General features: G+C 55.2%; 1 protein-coding gene across 2 annotated transcripts in view; it reads left to right on the top strand.

The window, feature by feature from the left end:
• The window catches only part of SPTBN2 (spectrin beta, non-erythrocytic 2), a 31,285-nt gene that overhangs the window by 807 nt on the left and 15,276 nt on the right, over positions 1-15,202 (top strand). Inside the window, exons 1-13 of one of the 2 annotated variants that reach the window (XM_065882933.1) lie at positions 1,693-1,870; positions 3,932-4,083; positions 4,517-4,690; positions 5,515-5,606; positions 5,764-5,844; positions 6,136-6,251; positions 8,040-8,152; positions 8,275-8,462; positions 9,941-10,058; positions 10,621-10,779; positions 11,104-11,406; positions 12,555-12,708; positions 12,941-13,811. In XM_065882933.1, the coding sequence (XP_065739005.1) occupies positions 1,693-1,870; positions 3,932-4,083; positions 4,517-4,690; positions 5,515-5,606; positions 5,764-5,844; positions 6,136-6,251; positions 8,040-8,152; positions 8,275-8,462; positions 9,941-10,058; positions 10,621-10,779; positions 11,104-11,406; positions 12,555-12,708; positions 12,941-13,811 (2,699 nt within the window). Of the gene's footprint in view, positions 1-1,692; positions 1,871-3,931; positions 4,084-4,516; positions 4,691-5,514; positions 5,607-5,763; positions 5,845-6,135; positions 6,252-8,039; positions 8,153-8,274; positions 8,463-9,940; positions 10,059-10,620; positions 10,780-11,103; positions 11,407-12,554; positions 12,709-12,940; positions 13,812-15,202 lie in introns of those variants that run through there. The other variant, XM_065882934.1, reaches the window with a different exon arrangement.

The raw sequence follows: 15,202 nt of genomic DNA, 5'->3' as shown, positions 1-15,202 counted from the left end.
CGTTCTGGGGAGGAGTTGTCATGGCAACAAGAGTGCGGCTGCCACCCGACACCACCGGCTGCGGCTGTCGTGGGGCTGAGTCACCCACACACCCCAAGGCCACCCACCCTTTTGGTTTCCCTCCTCCATGCCACCCTTGTCTTTTCCACTGACCTGCTGGCCTCCCAGCCCAGTGCAGTGGGAGAGGTCACAGCTACTCCTTCCTGAGAGGTGGTGCTCCCAGCATGGGTGGGGTGGCCTCCTATAAGAAGGGAGACACTGAGGGGGGTAGTTCCCAAACTTTTTACAGGATCACCCACGGATGTTTTCACAAATATAGGTTCTCAAACCCCTTTCTGGACACACCAAATTAGAATCTTTGGACCTAAGGTCCAGGAATCGGAATTTTTAAGCTCTCCAGGTAATTCTTTTCAGCCAGCCCAACACCATTCTGAGGATCCCCATGTGGTAGCCATTGCTTCTGGGGGTCCCTTATCAACTTCTGCTGGGCCTCCCTGTCCTTCCCGTTAGGTCTACACGCTGGCTTGTGAAATACTCATATCGCTGTTTCTATAGATGAGAGAAGGCAGAAGACATGGGTTATGGAGAATCTCACCTCTCTGGGGGAAAGTTTCCCTGGTACCCTGATTTTGGATAAGAGTAGCTTCTAGAATGGTCATGATGTCTGTGTGCACATGACACGTGATACCCAGGACTGTTGCAATGTTTGTGCATGCGACATATGCCACCTATGCTGTCAATAGGTGTTTATCTCCACTACTAAACGGGCTCTCCTGAGGAGGTGTCGCTGTATGGGCTTTGCCTAGCACTGCGCCTCGCACCGGTAGGTGCCAAATAAATACTGAATGAAGGAAGATGGGAGAAGGGCAAGAGTAGCTTGTAAGTGACAAGGGCTGAAGCCCATAGAAAGGTAGGAAGGAAATCGGGTAGATGTGCCCGGCAGTGGGTGTACTGGGGGCCTGGGATGGCCTGGCCAAGGAGGGCCTGATGGGCCCCATGGCAGGGAAGGAGCTGATACTGGAGGTGAGGATGACAAACAAGTGAGGAAGATAACAACACCTATCTCACAAATGAAGGAATGTAAGCAAACACCTAGCACAGTGCCTGGCTAGTACTACTGAGCTGGCTTTGCCCCTTCAAGGATTTCTCTTTCTCTGCTCCCTGAGCTGGGGATCAAAGCCCACATCCTGAAGGGGGACCTCCCAGAGTCACAGAGAGGGGGCATCCTCATCACACCTGCAGACCTTGGGAAGGCAGGACTTTGCTTCGGGGGCCTCTCCCTCGGGTCTTGTGTACTCGGAGGCAACTCGGGGCCAGACGCGCAGGTCTCTAAGGCGCCGGCAGTTCCCCTCCTGCGGCCCGCGGGGCCTGGCCCTGCCCCAGCCGGAAAGCTCCGCCTCCCACCCCTCCCCCGTCACTGTCCGACCTGTTTGTCTGGAGCTGCCTCCGTCTCCTCTCGCCGCAGCCAGGTGTGTTCTGACGACGGGTCCCGCAGCTCGGGGCTCAGACATCCCGTGACTCCTTTTTCCCACTCCTCGAAACTTCCACCGTCCTTGAGGTACACCCCCTGCCACCCGGGGACCCCAGGCTCGCGGGATCCCAGGCTCGAGGGGGAGCCGACCCTCGGCGCCCCGCCAAGGCGCGGGCAGAGCATGGACGCTGGGCCCCGGGAGAGTGAGAGGCAGCAGCATCATGAACGGGCACGGAGTGAGCAGGGCGCACGGGCACGGCCTGAACGGGGCCGGCGAGTTTTACTACGAGGCTGTGGAAGAGGTTCAGAACCCCGGGGGCCTCCCGCTCTCGCCGGCTGCCTTCATCAGCCCGGCTCAATACGCCAGCATGCTGGAGGGACGCTTCAAGCAGCTTCAAGGTGGGCTCCGGGGGGCGAGCGGAGGGGAGCCGCGCGGAGAGGGGGCCCCGCGGAGCGAGGGGCCCGGGGGGCGTGGGAGAGGAGCCCGAACCAGGAACCCGGGGTCGGGGGGAGCGTCTTCTGTGACTCAGACGTTTGTGTTGGGAGACAAAGTGCCAGGGGAATAATTACAAGTGGCCGGGAAACACGGGGATGCTGACAGAATCGGGAAAGGCTTGGACCCGCTGGAGGGGCGGTGAGAGCGAGAGCGGGTGTGACGGCGGCGTCGGGGCCCAGCTGGGCGTGTGTCCTCGAAGGCGGGGAGCGAACGTGGTTCGCTGAGACTTTCCGGCCTTTGGGAGGAAACGCCCGCTGGGGTGGTCAGGGAAGGAGACTGGGAGAGTGAGCCAGTAGGCGAGGGACCTAGGGCGTGTTTGTGCTGCCCCGGGTTTCTGAGTGGGTGTCTTAAGTGTGTGTGGAAACCAGGGAGTGTGTCAAAGGGAGCTGGTGCAGACAGGCTCAGGTATATGTCTGAGCAGGCTGTGTTCACCCTGGCGGCCATACTCCAGTGTATCTCTGGGAGCCACTGTGTCTTGTGTGTCCGTGGACGCCTTGTAAAGTTACACTTTGTCCCTGGCGCTTGGCTTTGCACATTTTTCTCCTAGCTGCCCCCGTTTCCACATCTTCCCCTCTCATGCTACCTGTGCGCCAAAACGGCCTCACCCCCGTGTGCCTGGCATCAGGGCAGACTCCGTGGGTCCAGTAATGGCTGATGTTCCGGGCAGTCCCCGGCTCGGGCAGGGCCTGTGGACCCTGAGAGAAGGCCCACAGAGCATCAGGATATCTGAGCATTTGCTAGGACCCCAAGGTTGTCCCAGGTACGGGGTTGGAGGTAAGAAAGACAGAAATAGACATGGGTGTGTCGCTATGCTTTATGGGTGAGGTGCATAGGAATGTGAGATTAAGGGATGAGTCTTTTCGGTTTCCGAGATGCTGGTGCTGAGACGGAAGGACAAGTGACTCTTCAGGCCCTGGCCATTTGGACTGGGTCCTTGCACTGGGCTCCTCTGGGGAGAACTGGTGGAAATCCTAGTGGCCGGAGCAGCTTCCGATGGGCTGAGCCTCTTCCCTCACGTTGTCATTTATAATACTTTTAATTCTTATTTTTCTGTGAAATGTAACAGCATCCCCTCATCAGCAGGTCCCCCTGTGGACCAGGCAGCAGGCACTCCTCACTTTTTTTGAGATTGACACTAAACTCTGCCTGGCTTCTCCCTGCCCCCACCCTGTGTTTCTTGGACTCACTGTTTCCCCTGTTTCCTACTTTCACGATGACGTTTTCCCTCTTGGCATTGGAATATTAGTGTCCTGGGACAGGATCCCCTTGCAACCAATTGAGTCAACCCAGAAGTAGAGGAGCCTGTCTTTTCTTTAAATTATCCCAGGAGAGCAAGCTGACTCAGGAGGCCTGCAGCCTCTATAATGTCACATCCTTCTAATGACCACTTGGAACAGCGGCTGCTGTAATTTAAGTTCACACCCTCTCCTTTGTCCACCACCAAAAGGGAACAGCCATACCTCCTGCTGGACCGACCTGAGCAACTCTTACTCTTTCCTTCGGGTTAGATCATGCCTATAAACAGTAACTCATGGAGGAGCCACTTCGTGCCTCATCTTACACACGTTGTCTCAGTCAACACAATGACTTGCTGAAAGAGAAAGTAATGTGCCCATCTTACAGATGAGGAAAGTGAGGCCCTGATGGGTGAAGCAACAGCATTTCACCACTGTTACATGACAGAGTCCTGATCCCAGACCTCCCCTGCATGTCCCCTGCTTCTAATTTCTTTCATCCTTTCTTCTCAAAGCCTGTTTTCCATCTCTTATTTTTGTTCTTCACCTTGCTTATGAACTCATTCCAATTTCTGTATTTCCCGGCTTTTTAAGCTATGGGTTTTCCTTCCGGCCGTCTTCCTGCCCTTCCTCCTCCCCAGACCTCACTTCCCCAACCCCACCAACTGGTGTTTAGAAGCAGGTGCACGGTACTTGAAGGGCAGAAATGACCCCATGTTGCTGCCACAGATGAGCGAGAAGCTGTGCAGAAGAAAACCTTCACCAAGTGGGTCAACTCTCACCTGGCCCGGGTGACATGCCGGGTGGGAGACCTGTACAGCGACCTCCGGGATGGACGTAACCTCCTGAGGCTCCTCGAGGTGCTCTCGGGAGAGACACTGGTGAGCTGTGGTCACCAGGGAGGAGGAGGCCTGAGAGACAGTGGTCAAGGGGACCAAGCTATGGGAGTGGCCCCGAACGAGAAGAGTGACAGCACAGAGCAGAAAGCAGTGGCCGCCCTCTGCTCAGAGGATGGTTTCATTTTGAGAGGCTTTGCTGTGTGAATTAAACCAGGAGCATTGCTTCGTGGAGACAGGAACAGTGGCCCCATTGAAAACATTTTTTTCCCACCCACTCTGGGTGTCCTTAATTCCCTTGGGAATCTTAATCTGCCTCAAGCCTCATCTGCAACTCAGCTTTAGCTCCCTGGGGCGGGCCCTGTATTCCTGAGGGAGGTCATGGGGAAGGTGTAGGAAGCAGGGCCCCGGGAAAGCTAGGAGGGAAGGAAGAGGAGGCCCACGGTCCCATGGCTTTGTGTCCCCGGTCCCTCGACAGCCAAAGCCCACAAAGGGCCGCATGCGGATCCACTGCCTGGAGAATGTGGACAAGGCGCTGCAGTTCCTGAAGGAGCAAAAAGTGCACCTGGAAAATGTGGGCTCGCATGACATTGTGGACGGGAACCACCGCCTGACCCTCGGGCTGGTGTGGACCATCATCCTTCGATTCCAGGTACCCCGCACGGTGTTGCTCGGTGGGTGCCCTGCACACCGGTGCTGCAGCCCCCGAGGTCACTGCACACACGGAGGGCCTAGGACCTCCTACGCCAAATCAGGGGACGCTCCTCATTAAACAGGGTGGAGGCCAGCGTGGATGTTGTCAAACTTCTGTGGCAAATTCCCTGTGGCCTGGTCTGTGTACTGGTCACGGGCTATAGGACCACATGTCGCTGCACAAGGGGCTGGAAATTTTACAGACTGGTCCTTCCCCACGGAGAGTTTTAGAGCTACATTTGGAGTCTGGTCACCAGCCCACTCCGCTGCCTCAAACTCTGCTCACCTCCCTCAAAAGAGAACAGCCACCCTACTCCTTCTTATGCTCTGAGCAAAGACAGTCCAGTGTCCTAACGCCATCACAGCTCTCCTGATTCCCCTGCCTCCTCCCTGGGTGTGACCTCCCCTGCTCCTTCCAGCCCTAAGCAGAGCTCTGTCAGCTTCACCTCTGAAACCCAGCTGTCAGGAAATGTTCACTCCACTACCTGCAGTTCCCCCACCTGCAGGAACCGCATTCTTCGCTTCGAGGCACTTCCACTCTTCTGAGTTCCCACCCCATTCTGCTGCCTCAGATCCCTTTGACCTGAAGTTTTGTGGTCACTGACCCAGGAGGAAAGGTCCCCAGGCTCTGTCCTTGGACCCCTAATCCAGGAATCTAAGGAGCAGTTTCCTGCCGTGTATCTCTGAGCATCTCTGATAATTCCAGGAGCCCCTGTTCAGGGAGTGAGGGCCTGCCTTCCTCCCTTCCTTCCTTCTGTCCTTCCTTCCTTCCTTCCTTCTTAGATCCAAGACATAAGTGTGGAAACAGAAGACAATAAGGAGAAGAAGTCAGCCAAGGATGCCCTGCTGCTGTGGTGCCAGATGAAGACCGCGGGGTGAGGCTGCCCAGGCAGCGTGGCCTTGGAGGGTTGGATGCCCCGAGGCTGTGCAGTAAAGGAAGGATGGGGGCCAGGAACCACACGCTGGAGGTCCATCCTCGAGGCACAGACCGGCGTGGCCCTCCTCACTGTCTGTCCTGGCCTCTGTTTACAGGTACCCCAACGTCAATGTGCACAACTTCACCACCAGCTGGAGAGATGGGCTGGCCTTCAACGCCATTGTACATAAACACCGGTGAGAGGACGGGGGTTCAGAGCTCGTCTGGGTTACTGGATGGGTTGGTGACCCGTGGGCCCAGGCACACATAGACAAAGCAGTGAGATGAGATGAGCTACACGGCAGTTACGAGAAAGGAACATTCGGAGAAGAGCCAGGATGTCGGGGTGCCTACCGCATGGAGGGCTTGCGATGGGAGCCCTGGGGCGGGGAGGGTTGGGGACTTAGGGAGAAAGATAGGGGTGGTTTACTTTTCCTCTTCAGAATCTCACGTGCCCTTGATACCTTCTATATTCCTTCCCCACCCAGGCCAGACCTGCTGGATTTTGAGTCCCTGAAGAAGTGTAATGCACATTACAATCTGCAGAACGCTTTCAATCTGGCTGAGAAGGAGCTGGGACTTACGAAGCTGCTGGATCCTGAAGGTGGGGCAGAGAGGCTGTGGGTTAGAGACAGAAGGTAGATGAGTGGGTGCCAGGGGCTGAGGGCGGCGAGAACGGGAAGGAACTGCAGATCGCTCAGATGGCTACGGGGTTTCTTTGGGAAGTGACGGAAATGTTCCGGATTTAGATCGTGGTGACGGTGGCACAGTCTTGTGAATGTACTAAAAACCGTGGAATAGAATACTTTAAAGGGGTGAATTTTATGGCGTGGAAAGTAGATCTCAATATAGGAAGAAAGGCAGCCCCGTGGCAGAAAGAGCCCTGGGGTATGGTTCTATCCCAGCCCCTCTACGGAGCAGCTCTGTGACATAGAGCCAGTCGCTTGGCCTCTCTGTGGCTCAGTTTCCTCATCTCTAAAATGAGAAGATTTGGTCTCCGTGGTCTCTAAGGGCCCTTCTAATCCCAAAACTCTAGGGTTCTAAATTAAGCTCCGTGACCTTGAGGTCTCACGAAGCACTGGCCTTATGGTCAGCTGACCCTACTCATTGGCCCCTGTGGTTCTGATCTAATGCTGATGAGACTGGGAATGGCCACTGAGCTCTTGTTTTGTACCTGGCACTACACTTGACGTGCTCTAATTAATTTAATCCTCACGACACCCCCTTTGAAATCAATATCCTGCTCCATTTATGGAAGAGAAGACAGGGGCCTGTAAAGCTTGAGTGACTTCCCCAAGGTCATACGGCTGGTGGAGCTGAGATTCAAATTCAGGCAGCCTGGCTCCAGAGCCTGTTTCCTCAGTCACCTCTCTGGGAGAGCAGAGAGCAGTCTTGGTGCAGCCAGCAAAGGGAAGGACGGAAGGGCCGAGTGACTTCCTTGCTGGAAATGCTCCTTGGGCAGATTTCAGACTTGGTTACTTTCTCCCTGTCTTCCATCCCACCTGTAGTCCCTGTTCCCGTGCTTCTTAGTCCAGAGTGACAAACATCAGCTAAGTAGTGATCGAAGCAGGCCAAGTACAAGGTTCCTGGGAGAGCATTTGAGAAGCACAGCTATGATAAAGAATATTTAAGTAAAGCTTCGTATCCCATAACTTTCTGAGATGATTTCCGTGGCTCCCGCCTGCCTGTGGGAGGTCAGAGGTGGTCAGGAGGGCTTCTGGTCTAATAGTCTTCCCTGTAGGTAGGATACAAGCTGGCCCAATTAAGAGAACCAATTAAGAGATTTCAAGTCATAGTCAGCCTTGGTGTCCTCGTGGTAGGAGTTAATTTGGCTTGAAGGACACTCACCTCCTGGGCCCACAGCTGAACTTTGGGACTGAGGTAAGAAATAGCCATGACTGTGCCCCAAGATGGCCCTGAGAACTGGCCTCTGTCCCTGCTTCCAGGGCTCCCTGGGCCCATCCCTCTGAACATTCTGGGTTCAGGAGGCCTCGTTCATACCTTCTGTCTTGCTGCTCCTGAATTGGATGACTTCTTGGGCATCTTTCCAGCCCATAAGTCCACGATCCATCCCCCAATGGGAATGCTATTTCTTTTCTTGTCTCTCTTCCTCCAAACAACTAATTTTACACTGGGTAAAAGCCTCTTTGGGCTTCTGGATTTTAAACTCCGCTTGTTTCTAGGAAGAGGGGGAATAGAAAGGTTAGCTTTTCATGCCCTTGTAGTCCAAATAGTTTATTTGTCGTTTTACTCTGAAGGGAGCTGGAAAGATATCATCAGCCTGGGAGGGCTAGGAGGCCCCTAGGATTGGAGTAAGTGATTCGAGTTGTGGGCATACTTCTGGGAGGCAGGTTTCTAATCTCGGCCTGATCTGAGTGGTCCTTTTTCTCAGATGTGAATGTTGACCAACCAGATGAGAAATCAATTATTACCTACGTGGCTACTTACTACCACTATTTCTCCAAGATGAAGGCCCTGGCCGTGGAAGGCAAAAGAATTGGCAAGGTACTCTCCAGCATGGGGGTGGTAGGCATAAAGACCAGAGGAGGCCTGGCCTAGGGGTCCTACTCCCCTAAAGCAGGAGCAGGGGAGGACTGGGCCAGGGAACCCACAGCACGGTTTCACAGGTGCTGGACCACGCCATGGAGGCCGAGCGCCTGGTGGAGAAGTATGAGTCCCTGGCCTCAGAGCTGCTACAGTGGATTGAGCAAACGATCGTGACCCTCAATGACCGGCAGCTGGCCAACTCCCTGAGTGGTGTCCAGAACCAGCTCCAGTCCTTCAATTCCTACCGCACTGTGGAGAAGCCACCCAAGTAGGTGTCCCTGAGCCACACCCTGCCACGGCCTGCCTGCCCCAAGCTGGGCTCACACGGCGGGAAGCCTAAATGAGGGGAGCCTTTTGGGAGGGAGATGCGGCAGCACATAAATGCAGTGGAGGCTCATTTCCCCCCGCTCAGAGCCCCAGTAGCAGTTTCCAAAGTAAAAAACTTTTAATGGTCACCCATTACAAGAAATCATGCTGTGGAAATGATTGCCATGGTATGTAGAGCCGGTGCGGTCTACTCGGAAGAGATTGGTCGGGGTGTCTCGGCAACCCAATCCCAGCTTAAGGACAGGGGATTGGATCCGACAGGCAGGTTGTCGCTGGCAATACGTGCATGTGGCTGGTCACTTGCACATTGCACAGGTTCTTATCATTTATGTACTTTAGCAACTGACTGTTGAAGTATGGAATTACTACTAGATGATTCTATACGGTACATGCTAAAACTTCTGTGTTTTTTGTTTTGGGGCTCTTTTGGAGTTAATGTGTGTCAGCTCCAAAACTAACATTAAGCCAGAAAACATCTGTTCCGGTGCATTCCAGGGAATGATTTGAGGTGTGCCCTTTGACCCAGAAAGTCCTCTTCTGGGCATTGAACAAAGATGTAGCTTCAAGGATATTCACGAACGTGACCTTTGTAAAAGAAAAATAAGTCATGGTACAGCCACTGAAAATAATATCGGAGAAATGCATTTATTCACCTGAAAAGACGTTCATGAAACATAAGAGTTACAAGACAGTTGTCTGTGGATGGCAGAGAGCAAAGGGCTAAGCGTCCAGATTCAAAGTACCTGAGTTCACATCCTGGCTCTGCCACCTACCCTTGTGAGCATTGGGCATTATTTAGCCTGTCTGTGCCTCGGTTTTCACATCTGGAAAATGGGGGTAATGAGAGAATGTAGGTAACAGTGAGAAGGAGTTAGTGCATGCAAAGCCCTGAGAACAGGGCCTGGCTCTCCGTGAGTGAGTCCTCCACAAATGTTAGCTATGGTTATGGTACGATCCCATCTGTGTAAAGCAAAAATGCAGTACATACATGCCCAAGGGTGACAGTGGTCGTGTCTGTGTGGTTTTCAGTTGTTTTAAAATTAGGTTCTTATTTATTTATTTATTTATTTATTGGCGGTACGCGGGCCTCTCACTGTTGTGGCCTCTCCCGTTGCGGAGCACAGGCTCCGGACGCGCAGGCTCAGCGGCCATGGCTCACGGGCCCAGCCGCTCCGCGGCATGTGGGATCTTCCCAGACCGGGGCACAAACCCATGTCCCCTGCATCGGCAGGCGGACTCTCAACCACTGCACCACCAGGGAAGCCCTAAAATTAGGTTCTTTTTAAACGTGGTTGGCCAGTATTTTCACAAGCTTTTATAAGAAGAAAAGCAACACAGAACAACTTCATTCTGAAATGTAAAGAGCCCCCGGGCCCCTCGTGGCCTTTGACTCTGACCCCACCTGGCCTCCTGCCTCAGGTTCACTGAGAAAGGGAACTTGGAAGTGCTGCTCTTCACCATCCAGAGCAAGCTGCGGGCCAACAACCAGAAGGTCTACACGCCCCGCGAGGGCCGGCTCATCTCTGACATCAACAAGGTCCACAGCCTCCCTTCCATCCCTGGGACGACCCATCCTCAGCACCAGCCCCTACTGTCCCTGCTTGAACCCTCGGCCTGGCTTGAACCCCACCCATCCCGGGTGCAGGCGTGACTCCCACATCCTCTCCCGAGTCCTGCACGTCCCCTTCCTCCTCCCTCGGTCTCTCCATGCAAATTATACCCCAATCCCTTATTGTTCAGCATATCCTCGACTCACTGGCCCTACTTTTGTTTCATTTTTTTCACAGACAGCATAAGATTAACAAAAGTAATAGGGTTCGCCCACAGCCCCACCACCAGAAACAAATCCAGTGATTTCCACTGTTCCCTGTCCCCCTCCCGTCTTTGTTCACCAGCAGATGTGGTTTTCATGGGGCTCCATGGCATTCACGCCACCCTGTTCCTCATATTTCCCTGCACAGGCGTCTGACCGCATTCCACAGACCCACTAGACCGAGCTTCCCTGGGACCCACCCTGCACCCCCAGCCCCGGTGACCCCTCCCCGCCCTCACTTCCTGAGCCCTGGCCCTTTAGCACTAATCCTGTCTCCACCTCGCAGGCCTGGGAGCGGCTGGAGAAAGCTGAGCATGAGCGTGAGCTGGCCCTGCGCACGGAGCTGATCCGCCAGGAGAAGCTGGAGCAGCTGGCCGCCCGCTTCGACCGCAAGGCCGCCATGCGGGAGACCTGGCTCAGCGAGAACCAGCGCCTTGTGTCCCAGGTAGGACACGGTGGGGGGCTCTTGGCCTGTCCAGGCAGGTCTGGAGACATGGGAGAGTGAGAGAGAGTGGTGGATAAGGAGGGGGAGCTAAAGAAACAAGAACTCCATCACACAGACTTGGAGACCAAGAGCCCGGGAACCAGGGGCCGGAGCGTTGAACAGGAGAAGGGCTGGTGAGACAGGATGGGGTGGGATAGAGAGGACGCTGAGAGCCACCCCGTGGAGTTGGCACCTCGCAGCAGAAGTGCTCCGGGGGTGGGGGGGCAGGGGGTGAGCAGAGCGGCTCCCGGAGCTCCCAGCCCTCCCTCCCTGTCCCCGCCCCAGGACAACTTTGGGCTGGAGCTGGCCGCCGTGGAGGCAGCAGTGCGGAAGCACGAAGCCATCGAGACGGACATCGTGGCCTACAGCGGCCGGGTGCAGGCGGTGGGCGCCGTGGCCGCCGAGCTGGCCGCTGAGCACTACCACGACATCAAGCGCATCGCCGCGCGGCAGAACAACGTGGCACGGCTCTGGGACTTCTTGCGGCAGATGGTGGCCGCCCGGCGGGAGCGGCTCCTCCTCAACCTGGAGCTGCAGAAGGTGTTCCAGGACCTGCTCTACCTCATGGACTGGATGGAAGAGATGAAGGTACCAGCGGATGCGGAGGCGGGGTCAAGGTGGTCGGGACCGTGGGAGTACGAAGGGCACGTTCGCCCATCTGCTCAGCCGAACCTTTGCAGAGGATGTACCAGTCCAGGGCCCTGTCCCCGGTTCAGATGAACAGAGCAAACAGCTCCCTGTCCTCAGGGGGCTCACGTTCCAGTGGGAGGAGGCTGATGATCAAACCCGTGGGCCTGTCAATAAACAGCATAGCAGGTGGGCGTGAAACCTATGAGGAAAGGGAGACAGGCCGTGCGATGGAGTCGTCCAGGAAGGCCTCTCTGAAAGATGCCATTTAGGCTGAGAGCAGAGTGTCCCAAGGAGCCAGCACAAGGAGATCTAAGGAGAGAATGTTTCCAGGCAGAAGGAACAGAAAGGCCCTTGGCCTGCTCACGTGTGGCATGTTCCGGATGAGAAGGGAGGCCGGGGGGTGGGGGTGGGCTGCTGTAAGAACAGGGAGGGGACAGGGGATGAGGTAAGGGAGGAAGCAGCCTGCTCGCTTAGGGCTTACAGGCCTGGTCAGGGAGTTTGGATTTTACTCAGAGTAACATGGAGCATTGAAAGTGATTAGAAGGTTTTGAAAAGGGGGAGAGACATGATTCTGCGTTTTTACATTTTTTTTAAATGTCACTTTGACTGCTATTTGAAGAATGGCTGTGGGCAGCCAGAGTGGGAGCAGAGAGAGACCAGTCACAGGCTGTTGCGGTGATCTAGGCGAGAGACAGCGATGTGGATAGGTCTGCAGAGATGCGACGATTGCTGGGGTGCTGGGGACTGAGCCACGACCACAGGAGGGTGGCAGTAATTCTGGTGCTGAGATGATGACTCAGAGCGGAGACTCCAGGAGCAGGGTTTAGCAGGAAAGTTATTCGGCAGGAGGGGAGTTGAGTACAAAGAGGCCAGGGTGCCAGGAGAGAACTCAGGGGTCACTATGTGTGCGAGTGAGGGCTGACAGCTGGGAGCATGTGTGCTCACCTGGGTGCAACACCTGGAGCCGCCCCAAGAGGTCGGGATGTGTGGTTGATCCAGGAAGATGGGACGAGTTTAGTGCCTGTGTGTGGCGGGGCAAGAGGCCTGACTAGGAGGGAACCGGGCGGCTCTCAGACGGCCATCGACATGCTGCGTGCGCCCCGCAGGGCCGGCTGCAGTCCCAGGACCTGGGCAAGCATCTGGCTGGAGTGGAGGACCTGCTGCAGCTGCACGAGCTGGTGGAAGCCGACATTGCGGTACAGGCTGAGAGGGTGCGGGCCGTCAGCGCCTCTGCACTGCGCTTCTGCGACCCAGGAAAAGGTGAAAACCGGGAGGGGGAGGAACTGGAGAAAAGGTGGGGGGGGGGGCTGGGAAGGAGAACATTAAGAGCTGAAGCAGCAAGACCGGAAAAACCTGGGGACAGGAAAGATGATGGGTGGACGGTGGGCGACAGAGCTAAGAGAGTGGGGTGGGGGGATTCGTAACTAGGAGTGCACAGGGGGCAGGAGAGGGCTGGGCCACAGCTCTTGGCCCTCTGTTGTGACTGTTTCAGAGTACAAACCGTGCGACCCCCAGCTGGTGTTGGAGCGGGTGGCCGCCCTGGAGCAGAACTATGAGTCGCTGTGCAAGTTGGCAGCGGCTCGGCGGGCCCGGCTGGAGGAGTCCCGGCGACTCTGGCGCTTCCTCTGGGAGGTGGGCGAGGCAGAGGCCTGGGTGCGGGAGCAGCAGCACCTGCTGGCCTCAGCAGAAACCGGCCGGGACCTGACCGGCGTCCTCCGCCTGCTCAACAAGCACACAGCCCTGCGAGGCGAGATGAGCGGCCGGCTGGGGCCCCTGAAGCTCACCCTGGAGCAAGGCCAGCAGTTAGTGGCCGAGGGCCACCCCGGGGCAGGCCAGGCCGCCGCCCGTACCGCCGAGCTCCAGGCGCAGTGGGAGAAGCTGGAGGCCCTGGCGGAGGAGCGCGCCCAGCGGCTCGCCCAGGCCGCCAGCCTCTACCAGTTCCAGGCGGACGCAAACGACATGGAGGCCTGGCTGGTGGACGCGCTGCGCCTGGTGTCCAGCCCCGAGCTGGGACATGACGAGTTCTCCACGCAGGCCCTGGCCCGGCAGCATCGGGCCCTGGAGGAAGAGATCCGAGGCCACCGGCCCACCCTGGACACCCTGAGGGAGCAGGCCGCGGCCCTGCCTCCCGTGCTGAGCCGCACGCCTGAGGTGCAGGGCCGGCTGCCCACCCTGGAGAGGCACTACGAGGAGCTGCTGACCCGCGCGGGCGAGCGCGCACGTGCCCTGGAGGCGGCCCTGGCGCTCTACACCATGCTCAGCGAGGCGGGGGCCTGCGGGCTCTGGGTGGAGGAGAAGGAGCAGTGGCTAAACGGGCTCGCCCTGCCTGAGCGCCTGGAGGACCTGGAGGTCGTGCAGCAAAGGTGGGCCCCGCTCACGCCCCACCCTCCCCAGTGGCCTTGCGAGTTTGGGGCCAGTGTACAGGGTGGTCCCCATGTGTGTGGTGTATGGCGGGTGCCACCTGCTCTGGCTACATCCTTTGGAGTCTTGCCAGTCGTCTGGTTTCTGCTTTAATGAGAAACGTTAAATAGCCTCAGAAATAGAAACATTATACCGCAAACTCCTATACAGCCATCACCCAAATTCAGTCGTCGTCAGTATCTTGCTCTGTTTGATTAATTGTCCTTTTCAAAAGCAAATCCCCAGTATTAACGTTTCACCTCTGTATTCTCCAGGAGCACAGAAATTTGCAATATGAGTACACTATTTTGTAATTGTGTGTGCAGGCTTCGACTCGCTAAGGCTTTGAAGTTATAAACCTTTTAGACAGAGACACTGATTAACCCCTCGTGAAGTAGCTTTATTTACAGAATAAGAAATCCTAAAATAATTTAGAAATGATGTTTTTCTTATAGAACCACACACAATACCATTATCACAGAAAACAAAATTAGCAATTCCTTGATATCACCTACTGCTCAATCTTCCTTTTCCTTCTGTTGGTTTACTTATTTATTTATTTGTTTTTCTTTTTTGGCTGCACCGGGTCTTAGTTGCGGTACTCGGGATCTTTGTTGCGGCATGTGGGATCTTTCGTTGTGGCGCACGGGCTTCTCTCTAGTTCTGGCGTGTGGGTTTTCTCTTTCCAGTTGTGGCGCACGGGCTCAATAGTTGAGGCGCACGGGCTTAGCTGCCCTGTGGCGTGTGGGATCTTAGTTCCCTGACCAGGGATGGAACCCGCGTCCCCTGCATTGGAAGGCGGATGCTTTACCACTGGACCACCAGGGAAGTCCCTACTACTCAATCTCTAGTCAAATTTCCTGGTGGTTTTAAAAATGTAATTAAAGATGTTGTGTTGCTTTTTTCAATATATCCCATGACAGGAGTCAGAAACCCCTATGCCAAATACAGCCTCTGCCTGTTTTTGTAAATAAAGCTTTATTGGAACATAGCCATGCCCATTCATTTGCATGTCATCCCTGTGTCTGCTTTTGCACTAAAACAGCAGAGCTGAATATTCGTGATAAAGACCGAATGGCTCACAAAACCTAAAATATTTATTACGTGGCCCATTTGCAGACTCTGCTCTATGAGAATATGAAATGTTCCAGGAGAAGTTATGCTTCACATCTTTATCACTTAAATTTTTTTCATTATCAACTCATTTTTTAACACATATTAGTAAGGTGGGACCCAGGTAGGCAGCTAAGGGGTAAGTCCCAGGAGGAATAAGGGAGGTTCTGCTGAAGGGTGAAGGCCTGTGCCAGGGATTAGTTTGACTTGTTGTCCAGCTGGTCCTCACCTTTAATTTTTA

The sequence above is a fragment of the Phocoena phocoena genome, chromosome 8, assembly GCF_963924675.1.
Source record: "Phocoena phocoena chromosome 8, mPhoPho1.1, whole genome shotgun sequence".
Taxonomy (NCBI): Eukaryota; Metazoa; Chordata; class Mammalia; order Artiodactyla; family Phocoenidae; genus Phocoena; species Phocoena phocoena.
The sequence above is the reverse complement of the archived record's forward strand: the minus strand, read 5'-3'. Positions and strand labels throughout refer to the sequence as shown.